A 13,283-nucleotide genomic window follows, 5' to 3' on the forward strand; every position below is an offset into this window, starting at 1 on the left:
ATTTCGTGGTCAGGGTTGCATAGCATGTCTCAACAGAGCCGCCCATGCTGTGCCAGCCCTGTGCAGGGCAAGAGGCTGGGTGCTCAGTGAAGACCCAGCCTTGGCCCTGCTCACTCACCCGCCCAACAGGCAACCTGCACCTCTCATCCCCTGGGACCTGACAGGACTCCACCATAGTGTGTCGCTGAGTCTCACGTCCTCTAAGTTGTGGGTTATGCAGGCACAAGTCACCATCCCAACCGTCATCCCTACCCCCAATAAAGCTGCCAAGGACACCTCTGGGAGAGTGCCCCCCAAAGCACCAGCTGAGGTCATGGGGTGACCATTAACCATGCGTATCAAACTTCTCTCATGAGCCACAGAGGATGCTGGCTGAGCTTGGAAGTGAATGGGGACCCAAGCCTGGGAACTAGGGCCCTCTCTGTGGGCAGGGAGATGTGCCGGCCAAAGAGGGACACATTTTATGGTGTAGGAGGGAGGTTTCAGAGCCTCTTCTTTCTACGGAGGCTCCTGACAAAGCTTTGGAAATTAAGCTTCCATTGACACGGGGTGGGTGGGAGCGGGGTTTTAATCTTGAATGAGCCACATGCGCAGAAGTCCCCCCACATCTGGCCCCAACCTCAGAACAGGCTCTGGGGTGTGGAGCCAGGGCTCTGATTTCAAGCCCCTGACTGTCCATTCCAGGCCTCCCCGTGACCTCACCCCAATCCATGCCCTGCTCACCCGGAGTCCACGAGCCCTCCCCTAAACCCACCTGCCCTGCTCGTTCCACCTAGAAGGTTCCCCAACCCCCATTCTCCAGCCCTTCTCCACCTGTCCAAATGCCTTGGTCGAAGGCCCCCTCTTCCACGAAGCCTACCCGGATGAGATACTCCCTGCTCTGCACCTGCAGAGTCCAGGCTGGGCACTGGGCTATAGTACTCAGCTGGATTCTTAGACTTTTAATCAGGCCTGACAGCTCCAGTCGTCTGTTGGCTCTGGCTGTAGGAGCTTGTCGGGCAGAGTCTGAGTCTCTGAGCCCCAAGATGCCTCCTACAGAGCTAGTGTTTGCACAGGTGGGCTGATCAGAAGGCGGATGAATCAGCTGTTTGCCTATTCTCCTCTATCCCAAGAGCACACAGAGCCTGCTCAGTTGGGCCTAGTCACTCCATCAGCTGACAGCGTGGAGGGGCTAGGTCAGAAGGCGGCCCTGAGTGCTGCCTGGCTGGGAGCCAGCCTCTGGCTCAGCACACTCTCTCACACCCCTGAGAGCCTACCGAGGAGGAGGGACTGTCCGTCGCCCAGTGGGAACCTCTGGTAGCGGGGCACACTGACGGGCGGCACCAGGTGGAAGTTGGGCTCCAGCAGTGGCTCGAGCCGTGAGGCGGAGGGGTCTGCGCAGTGGAAGAAGCTGTAGACCTGGTTGCAGGCAGGACGTACCTGGAAGCCTGGCAGGAGGAAACATGGGGGAGCCCCTTGCTAGTACCTGCTCCCTCGGCCCTGGGAGGCTCCCCTGAGTGCAGCGTTGAGTCACCTACTCCTCTGCTCAAGCGCCTGCCATGGCTCCCGGCTCCAACGGGATCAAAGCTATCCTGTTCAGTTTGGCATTCAAGGCCTTACCAAGCTGCCCCACCTAGGAGCATCGCTGTAAGCACCCAGCACTGCAGTCATGGTGGTCACCTGCAACTCCCCAACCGGTCTTGCTATGTTCCTTTCTCTGGGCCTTGGTTCACGCTGCCCCGCCTCTAGCAGGCCCTCCTTCCATTACCTCCACTGGTCAAACTCCTTTAAATGGGTCCAGCTTTCACTTAGTTGCTACCTGATCTATGGAGCTGACCCAGGGTCTTTTGGTCAGCATCAGCTGCCCCTCCCTCCAGCCCCCACTCAATTCCTAGGCCTGGTAGAGTTAGTGGTTTGCAGAGTCCGCAGTACACTTCTCTCACGGACCAGCAGGTGGCTCCACTGAGGCCTCCTCCTCATCAGTACGACTTCCAGTGCCTCTAGGTCAGAGATCTGGACAGTCCAGCATCCAGGGAGCCCTAAGGTTCCTTAGTGACATTAGGGCAGCCTTGGGGTCCTGTCTCCTCAGCCCACTTCACCACCTGCTGGTGCAAATCGCCTCAGTGTGTATTTTAGAGGAATGGAGGAAGGCATTCAAAGCTGTGGGTACTGTATGAACAAAGGCACTAAGGTGGGCCTGGGTATATGCAGGGGTCAGTAAAATGCACCTGGCAGCAGCGAGTCTGCCTGGGCACCGGGGAAGAAGAGGATGGGTGCGAGAGGGTAAATATATGGCTTCTCTTCCCATAGAGCAAGAAAACTGGACCAGAGGACCACAAATGGGCCAGAGGCATGTGACAAGGACAATGAAATTCACCAGGGGCTACCTCACCTTGCTTCACCTGGAGAAACGACCCCACTCTCCCACCTTTCCCCTTCCCCTCCTTCTTCCTTTCTTCTCTGTCCACCTACCCCAACCCTGTCCGCCATCCTCCCGCCCCTCTCCCCCCAACCCCCACTCTCCCCAATTCAAGGCCCTGACATGGTGGCCTAGTTACACAAGGCATGTCAGGCCCCAGCCCACGCCACACCCACCATCCAGCCCTGGCAGCACCGTCCTCCGCATGGCCAGGACCAGGCCAAGGGGCGAGCCAAAGAGGAAGAAGTCCGACACATCAAAGTCCAAGCGGCCCAGGCTGACCTCAGGGAGCTGGGCCGTCCCGGCGGCAGGGGGCTCGGCCTCGTCCTTCAGCATACTGGAGTGGATGCTGCCAGAGAGAAGAAGACAGAGCAGGGCGGGTTAGGGAAGGAGCCAGATTGTGGGAGCTCACTTCGCAGGGCAGCCTGAAGGCTGGGCGTGGAGAGCCCCGCCTCCACCTCTGGGGCAGGGCCCAGGACCAGAGTCCACTAGCCGGACGCCGTCAACGTAAGAAGCTACCATCTTAGCACTGGCCACCAACGCCGGGCCAACGTTTGGGGTCAGCCAACTTTTTCTGTAAAGAGCCAGAAGGTAAATATTTTGGACTTTGAGGGCCATATGGCCTCCATCATATCCATTTAAGTCTGCTGTGTAGCATGCAAGCAGCCATAGATGAGGCTTGAACAAATACACGTGGCTGTGATCCAGTAAAACTTGATTAACTAAAACGGGCTCAGCACCTGAGGACACCTAAGCTTCCTAGGAGCTGGCAGACCTGCCCCACCATGCTGGGCTTGTGATGGCCACACTGTGAATTTCTGCACCGTCTACCAGAGAAGCCCAGCTGGCCAACACACAGACCAGCTGGCTGATATCAGTCCTGCCAGGATTAGGGCTTTGGTTGTAACTCCTGTTCCAGGTAACCCACAGATACAGATGCAAACAGCTTGGTCTTCTCTCCCCTCCAGCCCGCAGCGGAAGCAGAGCTTGAAGAGAAAACCACGAGACACACGGAATTCCGCCCCTTCGCATGCCAGGCACCCATTGCAACCAAAGAATTCGAGGTGGTGTTTAGCCGCAGACCCAGAGCAGGCTACGCAGGCTGGGCAGGAAACCTGGGAACCTCCCTGTCCTTCCAGCTGGCATTTGGGGACAGCTTCAAGTTTAAGACAATCCAGTGGGATTGCGTGATCTGTGAATCGAGAATGCAAATTCAACTAACACCCTCAAGTTGGAGGAGAAAGAGAATTTTATAAATAACAGTTGAAATAGTGTGTGAGCGAGGGTCCAGAAAGTTGAATCTGAATCCCCCTCCTCCTCAGCCTCTCATCGTGTGAGCATCTCCCAGTAAGGATGAGGGCTCTCGTGTTTAACAATACATATTTCATGTACAGCGTGGTCCCCAAACACACGCCAACTACTTAATTGCCAAAGAAAGAACCATCTGTCCCTTTACCAGAGGGAAAAGCTGACTGTGTTGGACCAGCTACTGAAATCCTCCAACTTCTTGTCATTCTCCAAATTTGGGGCTTAAAGGATTTTTCAAGGATGAACCAGAAATGTAGAGATTTTACTTTGCAACCGGGACTTGAAATGTAGCTGCTTTTCTAAAGAATAATCTGTCAGAGAGGCTGTAAATAGTCAGAGATTTAAATATGCAGTCTTTGCCCTAATAATAATTCACCCTCCAGGAAACTTTGCAAACAAAATAACCTAATATATCCATATGTGGTTATGCACAGAGATGGCAACCAGAATGCTACTTATCATTGCAAAGAATTGGAAAAAGCCAAAGTGTCCAATGACCGGGATTAAGATGGTGTCCATTCACTTAATAAAATATTAGGAATATGTACCAAGTACAGTACTTTTAATTATATGAGGGAAAGATCATAATATAAGGGTTTTGGGTTGTTGTTGTTTTTTAAGTAAAACTATATGCAAAGCATGTAAAAAAACATGCCAAAGTGTTCGCAATGGTTCCCTCTGGGTGGTGAGACGATCTATTTTCTAAATGTTGTACTGACCTCATGCTATTATACTTATCACCTGGGTAAGAAGGAGGGAGGGAGGGAGGAAAGGAGGGAAAGAGTTGAGGAGATAGGAAAGAAGAGGCATTCATGCATCCTGAATAAATGTGCAGATAATTCATTTAGGCGGTATCGATGAACATGTCTCTTCTAGAAGGTTAAAGGGTGGAAGTTCTATGGAGAGCCCTGCCTGGCCTTTGAATAAACATGTGTTGTATGTGGGGATCGGGAGACCAGAATGCTGACCCCAGCTCTTCAGTAATTGGCTGTGTGATCCCAGGAAAGTTCCCAACCTATTTGGCCTCTGTTACCCCATCTGAGAAATAATAAAAACACACACCTGGAGTAGCTCACAAAACACACCCCCATCTGTTCTTTCACTGGATTCTTAAAACCACCGGTGAAGTAGGCTGAGCAGCATTTACCCTTTTGCAGAAGAGGGAGCTGAGGCTCAGCCACATGAGAACAATTGTCCTGTCCCTCTACAAGTCCAGGTGGAGCAGGGACCGAGCACAGGGTCCCAGGTTTCAGCCCAGGGCCCACAGGGAGTGGCCTAGGTCTCAGCATTTCAGTGCTTGTCTATGGGCACCCACGGAGGGGCCTGGGACATACTGTCCCAGCCTCCCAGACGACTGAGCCAAGGTCCTCTCTCCCCTGGACGCTTTGCTGGAAGGAAGGGGAGGCACAGGGAGTGGTTACCTTGATAGGAAGGCATGATGCTGGGTGATGGCCTCACAGTCATAGGTGGAAGAGTCACTCTGTTTCCGTGGCAACGGTCTCTTGGGCTCCTCATCCTCCAACACGCTGGAGACGTCAATGCTGCTTTTGCTGAGCCGCTTGCTGCTAGCCAGACTGCACTCCTCCTCCACCATAACTGGGGAGTCCTTGGGGCCCAAGGAAGGGCAGGAGGGCACCGTGGTCACCAGAGACGATGGAGCCCTGGCTCCTCCCCCAGGCACATCTAACCCGTTTCCTAGATGTGAGAGGCCATACTGCTTCCAAAAGAAGCATGGAAGCTACACAAGCATGTGCCTAATGGTGGCATTTTTAGGCACAAAGCTGTTTCCTACATCTAAACGGATTAGCAATCCGGATGGATGCTGGGTCGCTGTCTAGGGACCCTACCTTCTGGGCCTCAGTTTCCTCACCTGTGGTAGTAATCTCTTGCTACTCTTTTAAGATTGTGATACAATACTTGGTAACGTTTATCTCTTGGTACAAGTATTAAGGGCTAACACTACCTCCCCCAGAGAGGTCCCTGCTCCCAAGGACAGACCCCGCCACCATCCCCACCTCTGGCCCGCACCTGGGTGCTGCTGACGCTCCCCTTCCGGCTGCTGCTGCCAGGGCTGTCACCTGAGGGCCCCGCACTGTAGCAGATGGCATCAAAGGCCAGGAGGCCCCCCACACAGTCCCCGATGAGACACACCTGGAGAAGGCACAGCTGCGACTACAGGCTTGGCCACCGCTTGACCCCTTACCCCACACTCATTCAGAGCTTAGAAGAACAAGGAACCTGTCCCAGAAAGGCCTGACAGAGCCCCAGTACTGGGAGGGGTGCTCACTCTGGGACCACGGTCAGCCTGAGGACAGGAACCAAGCTAGGGTCAGGGGTCAGACTGGGGCCAAGGTCAGCCTGAGGACAGGAATCAGGATGGGGCCAGGGGTCAGCCTGAGGACAGGAACCAAGCTAGGGTCAGGGGTCAGTCTGGGGCCAAGGTCAGCCTGAGGACAGAAATCAGGATGGGGCCAGGTGTCAGCCTGAGGACAGGAACCATGCTAGGGTCAGGGGTCAGACTGGGGCCAAGGTCAGCCTGAGGACAGGAATCAGGATGGGGCCAGGGGTCAGCCTGAGGACAGGAACCAAGCTAGGGTCAGGGGTCAGTCTGGGGCCAAGGTCAGCCTGAGGACAGAAATCAGGATGGGGCCAGGGGTCAGCCTGAGGACAGGAACCAAGCTAGGGTCAGGGGTCAGACTGGGGCCAAGGTCAGCCTGAGGACAGGAATCAGGATGGGGCCAGGGGTCAGCCTGAGGACAGGAACTAGGCTTGAGTCAGGGACCAGACTTGGGCCAGGGATCAGCATGCGCTCACAATCAGAGCTCAGATGTTGGCCTCAGTTTTCCTATCTGTAAAATGAGGACAATCTCAAAGATCTCAAAAGCCTCTTTGGATCTCAGAAGCTACCACTCCAGAACAGCCTGGTCTAGATTCTTCAGGCAGATCCCAGCCTCTCGCTGGGCAGGGCCAGGATGGGAAGGTGGGAGCAGGCTGTCCTACCTGCCCACTGAAGCCAATGCCATCAGAGGACTTGAGGAACTCTGCGTAGACCTGGTTGGCTCGCTCGATGACGGTGGCAACCGCATCCTGGTACTGCGGGGAGGAGATGGCCAACAGGGGCAGGGCGGCCAGAGGGACGTGGTCCTGGCTGTTGCTGAGAGAGCCCTCATCATGACTGTAGGGGTTCAAGCTGCAGACAGGGGGCCAGGTAAGCGCAGCCAGGATCAGGCAGGGAGGTGAGTTTGGGGCTGTGGACTGGGCAGAAGAGAGCATGTGCTGGGCAAGAACTGGGCCCGCCCTCCACTCCAGACTCTTCAGGAGAATCCAGGCAGGAGCCAGATGAGACAAAGTGCAAAGGTGGGGGTGGGAATAAGGGTGGGGGTGGGGTGCCAAGCCTGTACTGACTCCCCTACTTGTCCACCCCATGCCAGCCTGTGATGTGGGCACTGGCTCTCTCCTGCCCACTTCAGTGTGGCCCCCAAAAGCACCCCAAATGTGGGAGAAGCCACTGGTGTGGATCAGGATGGGGACATATCATGATGGCAAATTTCCTGGAGGAAGTGGAGTTTGAACTAAGCCTCAAAGAAGGCTTTAGGGAAACTAGAAAGGTAAAGAGAGGGCAGGCCAGATCTGTGGATCACATGTGGATCATAGCTTGGAGGTAGGCACATAGCTGCATGCATGACAGTATGTCCATCTTTCCGCTATAAGGATCCAGGGCCTTCTTTCATAGGCTTTGCGAGAAACTGTGACCCCAGAAAGGACTAAGAGATCCTGCCCACTGCCAGTGGATTGTCCAGCACCAGAATGGGCCCCCCTCACTTCCCTGTCTCCCCACTAGGAAGTCCCTCAGTCCCCGGGCAGCTCAGATCCCTCTCGGCTCAGCTTCCAGTTGCCTGCCACTACTTCCACCCCACCCATCCTACCTCTGTCCCCTGGGGCATCAGACCCAGCTGGCCAGGAGAGACCACAGAGGGGGGAACTGCCCACCCCCTACCCAAAGCCTGCCCTGCCCCAATAGTCCAAACTCAGGCTGACAGAGGTTGAAACTGGGGCAAGTGACACGACTAGGGCACCCTGGGCAGGTGACAGAGACCTCCTGGTGTGCAAGGCCAGCCTAACAGCCATCCTTCATCTCCAAAGAACACAAATTAGAGGAAACAGGCCTCGATTGCAGCCGGAGAGATTTTAATTAGCTGAGAAAGAGCTCCCTCCCAGCAGTGATTAGGGCTGATGGATGGCCTGGCAAGGCACTGCCGGGGGCAGAAGTACGGGGGAGAAGTACACTCCCTCCTACTATCCCCTCGAGTGGCCAGGCCATCCATCTTCTTGGAGATCAGGCCAGGGCTGGGTGACCCAGTTGTGGGGGTCAGATGTCCTGGGCGCCGGGGTGGGGGTGGTGCCTGAGATTGATTATGAAGGAGCACAATTAACTCCAACTGTTGGAGTGTGAAGAGGATGGAGCTGTGTCAGCTCAGCTTCCCAAACACCGCTGCAGAGCAGACACGCGGAGCAGATTAATCTGCTAAAGAAGCAGATTCCAGGGCCCTGCCTGCCGGCTTCAGAAGCCCCAGGGATGAGGCCTGATGCCTTGCGGTTGAACAAGAATCACACAGGATTTGGGCCCTTAGCCAGGTTGGGGAACAACTGGCCTACTCGCCTTCCTCCCTCCCACTCTGACTGAGATCTGCCCTGCCCATGTCCTGGAGCACAGATAAATGAGAGACAGCTCTCTGCTCCCTGTCCAGGAGCTAACTTTTCCTTCCCTCATAGGCCCAGCATGGCCTCACATGTCCCCAGAAGCTGGGGACAGGGCCTCCTGCCCCTCCCAGCACTGCTGAGCCCTCAGGGCCACATTTGACTGAAAGTCTGGGACGTCCTGTCCACCCTCCCCCAGTCCCACACGGGTGAAGGCTCCTCTCTGCGAAGCCTCAAGGTTCTAGCAGAGTCAACATGAAAGGGAGGGAGGGGCAGCCTGCCTTTCATACCTAACAGCAAAAACTTCCCAGCGTCCAGCCCCCGCCATTTTCCACATGCTCTATGAGACATGCGTTCTACAGGTGCTCGGGCTTTCCTTGCCCATCATATTGGCGTGCAGCCAGGGCTCCCACCTGGCTCTTGGCACCCATTTTAACTAATTCAACAGGACAGAGACCCAGGGAGCACAGAGCCCTCAGGTCTTGGAGCAGTGGGTTGGATCTCCCATAGGTCCCCAGGTTCTGGAGGGGCCCCTGGTTTCCCAGTTTATCCCCCACAGGGACCAAGGCAGGTTTGGAGGAAGAACCCAGGCCCAGGGAGCACACTGCCTCATTCCCGCCAGTTAGGTTCTCTGCTGGGAAACACAAAAGGTTCCCTCCCCAGTTCCCTGTCCACCAACAGAAAGAGCCCCGTCTCCCCCATGAGAACGATAATGTGAGTCATAGCAAATCCTCACCATGCTCTTTCTATGTGCCTCATTCTGTGCAAGGTGCTTCATATACACTGGCACAAAGAATCCTCACATAAACTCTAGGAGGTGGTTGTCACGTAATTATATGCATTTTAGAGATGAAACTGACACAGGGAGAGCTAAATAACTTCCCCCAGGTCACAGAGCCAGAATTCAAATCCAGGCTGACCAGAGAACCCACACACTTAGCCATGTTATGCTACTCTTACAGCACACGCCAAAGTCACCTCTTCCAGGAAGCCTTCCAGGCCCTCATCCTGAGTGTCCTCAGAGCTCTGTGCTACCTGCTCTAACTGTGTGGCTCAGGAAAGAGGCTGCCTGGGTTTGACTCCTGGCTCTATTTGGAGATAATCCTGGGGGAAATTGCTTAACCTCTCAATACCTCAGCTTTCTTATCTGGGCCAACGAGATCAGAGCTTGTTGAGCCTGGCTTGGGGCAGCGGAGGACTCAGGGCATGAGTGCTAATTGCTTTGGACTCTTGCTGGCCACTTCCCACAGGTGATGCTCATGGTCAGTAAAGATCTGATGTCCCAGAGAGGCCTCAGCAGGTACGCACATGGCAGGGGCAGCCCCTCCAGTTAGTCCTCCCTGCCAGCCCCAGCCAGTCCAACCAAGCAGAAAGGGACTCACTTGGAGACGAGTGAGAAAGCTTCCGAGCAGATGGCAGGACAGGGGACGAACTTGATGAGGATGTGGCCCAGGGCTGCGGGGAAGTGGGCACGTGTGACCTTCTCCAGCACGGAGCTAAAGGTGTGGAGGTCAGCCGCCTTGCAGGATGGATCCCCCGAACCCGAGTCCAGGACGTTGCCCCCATGCAGCACCAGCAGGAGGACATGCGTCTTGCAGGAGCGCTGTGGGCAGACGTCCTGAGAGAAACACCAGTGGGGAAAGAGTGACAGGCAGCAGGGAGACTGGATGTGGGGGGGAGGGAGAGGGGTACACACACACACACACACACACACACACACACACACACACACACACACACGGCTGTGGCCAGAGAAGCATGTCCAGCCTGTCTCAGCTCCACGTCGGGGAGTTCTCCACCCCCTCCTGTGAGAGGACCTCCTGTTTTTCCAGAGTAAAGGGCACAGGCTGCCAGGAGGATAAGCTCCTCACTGTCAGGGCAGGAAGGGTCCCAAGAGGCCTTTCTTGCTCATATGGGAGCTGGAAGCCCAGAGAAGAACAGGGAGCTGCCCGGGGTCACACAGAAAGTCAAATGAAGAGCTAGGTGGAAACTAGGCAGCCTGTCTAGGGGCCCAGGGCCCTTCCTAAAATCCTGACCACAGAGGTGGGCCCAGACGGCCTCAGAAACCCAGCCCACCTCACTATCTTCATGGATCTCAATGCTCCCCTGGGCTGGGAACTTCTGTCTTCTCAAGGACACCCGGTACAGTTCTCCTGTGGGGGAAACAGAGGAGATCTCAGCGGGCACAAGGCATGGGCTTGCAGGCGAGCAGAACGATAGGTGCAGAGCTGGGGACTCACCACACCCAGCCCCTGCCTCTGAAATCAACACAATATGAAACCTTTTCTCCTCCTAAGAAAAGGAAAACCAGCGGGGTGAGGCCATCACGGATGCTGTCCCTGCGTCGTTGCGGGGGGCCGGAGGGGAGGGTCCTAGAGAGGAACTGTCCTGCTTTTCTTCACCAGTAACAGCCACAACATGAATGTTGTCTGATGGCTTCTACTTCCAGTAATGGACAGAAATTTGGGCCAAGCACCCCTCTGAAAATAACTACAGTTGCTGTATTAAAAAAAAAAAAAGAAAGAAAGAAAGAAAGAAAGAAAGAAAGAAAGAAAGAAAGAAAGAAAGAAAGAAAGAAAGAAAGAAAGAAAGAAAGAAAGAAAGAAAGAAAGAAAGAAAGAAAGTTTTTAAAAATATATTTCAAGCTATCAGAGAGATAGTATGGGACCTTGAAGTATGGGACCCCTGTCCAGGGGAAGGTGAACCCTCACAGAGGTAAGGCCAGCATTTGGGACCATATTTATTATCACCGACGAGCTTTGTGGTGAAGCCACTCGCTATCAGAAATGTTCTCCTTGCTTCTCTCAGCTGCCTGGGCTCAACTTCTCCTCCAGGAAGAGCTTCTTGGCATCCAGCCCTCTCTGAGCTCTCCTTCCTCTAACACAGGGATTAGTAAACTGTAGCCATGGACCAAATCTGGTGTGCCACGTTTTGTACATAAAGTTTTACTGGAACACATTGTCTGTAGCTGCTTATGTTCCACAGGGACGTTACAGCCTGCAAAGCCTAACATATTTACTATCTGGCCCTTTACAGAAAAGTCTGTGGACTCCCAATCTAACACCTATATTCCTGAATGTCATTGCTTTGGACGCTCAGGTGCAGAGAGACCTCAAAGACACTGAACGGTCCCCTCATTGTCCACCCAATGATGCTGCCCTCCTAAGGAATCACCTCTTCTCCTTCCTCCCCGTGAGAAGGGTATTATTTTATCTGTGTGGTTGAACCTCACAGCTAGACTGTGAACCACTTGTTTGTTTTCAGTGACAGGGAACTCATATACAGCCATACCACCCTGAAAGCACCCGAGCTTCTCCGATCTCGGAAGCTAAGCAGGGTCAGACCTGGTTAGTACTTGGATGGGAGACAGGAAACTCGTCTCATAGCAGCTGGTTCTAGGCAAGGATAGCCCTTTCTTTCTTTCCCATGCCAGGAACCGGATACAACCTGCTAGGAGGTGCATTTGGGGAGAGCCCTTCCCTAGAGCTTTGTGGGCAACCCTTCAGTAGATATGGGTGGGGACCCTGGCCAACGTGTGACGGTATCATCTCCTCAGCCTGTGCTGGCCCCAGGGGAGAGTACATCCTCATAGAATTCCAAATAAGAAGCTTTTCGCAGGAGGGAAGTGCATTTCTGAAATATTCTGTCCTCACAGACACGACGCTGGTCTAAGGATAACTGCTTTATGAGCTCGGGGCTGCTTGCCCACACAGACAGGAAATCATTTCCTAACTGATGGAGGGCTTTGGTTTGGAGGAGGAAGAGGAAAAACGTGTTCTGAAGCCTGGCTCTGCCCAGAACTTCCTAAGACTCCTTCCAGTGGCTCAGACTCTTCTGCTTTATTTCTAACATCCTATGGGCTTTGCCCTGGACTTGGCTAAAAGAGACCTGTGCCTTGCCCTTAGGACAGGATCAGAATAAAAGACAACAGTAGATGGCTCAGTTTTCCTGATTACTTATGACCCAGGAACTATGTGTTATACAGGTGTTATCTCATCTAGTCCCCACAAGTAACCTCTGAGTTTGGCTCCTCTTTACAGATGAGCAAACTGAGGCTCACACAACCTAGGTCACTTGCCCACAGGCCACACAACTAAGAAGGCTGAGTGGGCTGGCACATGAACCCAGCTAAGAGTACTCCACGTTCAACAGAAAACGATGCTTGACAAAGTGCTCCCCCATTCTTCTGAACTCCACAGCTTCCCGGTGAGGTAGATACAATAATCCCCATTCTGCAGGAAAAGAAACGGGAGCACAAATTGTTAAGTGGCACCTGGAAGACTGAAGTTGAGGTCTGCCACGGGAGAGCAGTTCACCAGCAGGAAAGAGAGTGTTTGAGGGAAACAGAGTATGCCTTTCTGTGTACAGCTTCATGTACTGCTCTGGGGCAGGTAGACCAGAAGAAACCAGGAGCTGGCAGGGCTGTTGTCGTGGGGAGGCCTCTGGGGCTGGGAAGGACCCAGTGGAAACCACGGACTTTGGAGCCAGAATGCATGGATGCAAATCTCGTCTCTTCCCAGCTATGTGACCTGTGCCTCAGTTTCCTCATCCAGAATATGGGGATAATAGTAGTAGCTACCTCTTAAAATGGTGTGAAGATAAATTTTATAGATGATATAGATATAGATATAGATATAGATATAGATATAGATATAGATATAGATATATAGATATAGATGGCTTAGAATGGGACCTGGAACACAGTAAGTATGTGCGTTACTTGTTATCATCCAGGGTGCATCAGGGGACACAGAGCCAGGGCCACCGCTGACAAGATGGAGCTGGAGGCTGATAGGAACAATGCTGCCTCCACACTCTCCCTGCCCTGTCCCCAAGTCCCTCTCGGAGCCCTGGCAGGCTCCCCAGACTCACTGGGCTG

The 13,283-nt window shown here is 53.9% G+C and overlaps 1 protein-coding gene across 2 annotated transcripts in view; it reads right to left on the minus strand.

Annotated features, from left to right (window-relative positions):
• The window catches only part of PITPNM3 (PITPNM family member 3), an 87,901-nt gene that overhangs the window by 20,010 nt on the left and 54,608 nt on the right, over window positions 1–13,283 (minus strand). Inside the window, exons 5-11 of one of the 2 annotated variants that reach the window (XM_081029452.1) lie at window positions 10,481–10,557; window positions 9,787–10,022; window positions 6,707–6,896; window positions 5,735–5,857; window positions 5,128–5,312; window positions 2,575–2,747; window positions 1,257–1,427 (exon numbers count right to left, since the gene is read on the minus strand). In XM_081029452.1, coding sequence (XP_080885578.1) covers window positions 1,257–1,427; window positions 2,575–2,747; window positions 5,128–5,312; window positions 5,735–5,857; window positions 6,707–6,896; window positions 9,787–10,022; window positions 10,481–10,557 — 1,155 coding nt within the window. The remainder of the gene's footprint in view (window positions 1–1,256; window positions 1,428–2,574; window positions 2,748–5,127; window positions 5,313–5,734; window positions 5,858–6,706; window positions 6,897–9,786; window positions 10,023–10,480; window positions 10,558–13,283) is intronic. The other variant, XM_081029453.1, reaches the window with a different exon arrangement.

This window comes from Rhinolophus hipposideros (assembly GCF_964194185.1).
Source record: "Rhinolophus hipposideros genome assembly, chromosome: 20".
In the NCBI taxonomy this organism is placed as follows: domain Eukaryota; kingdom Metazoa; phylum Chordata; class Mammalia; order Chiroptera; family Rhinolophidae; genus Rhinolophus; species Rhinolophus hipposideros.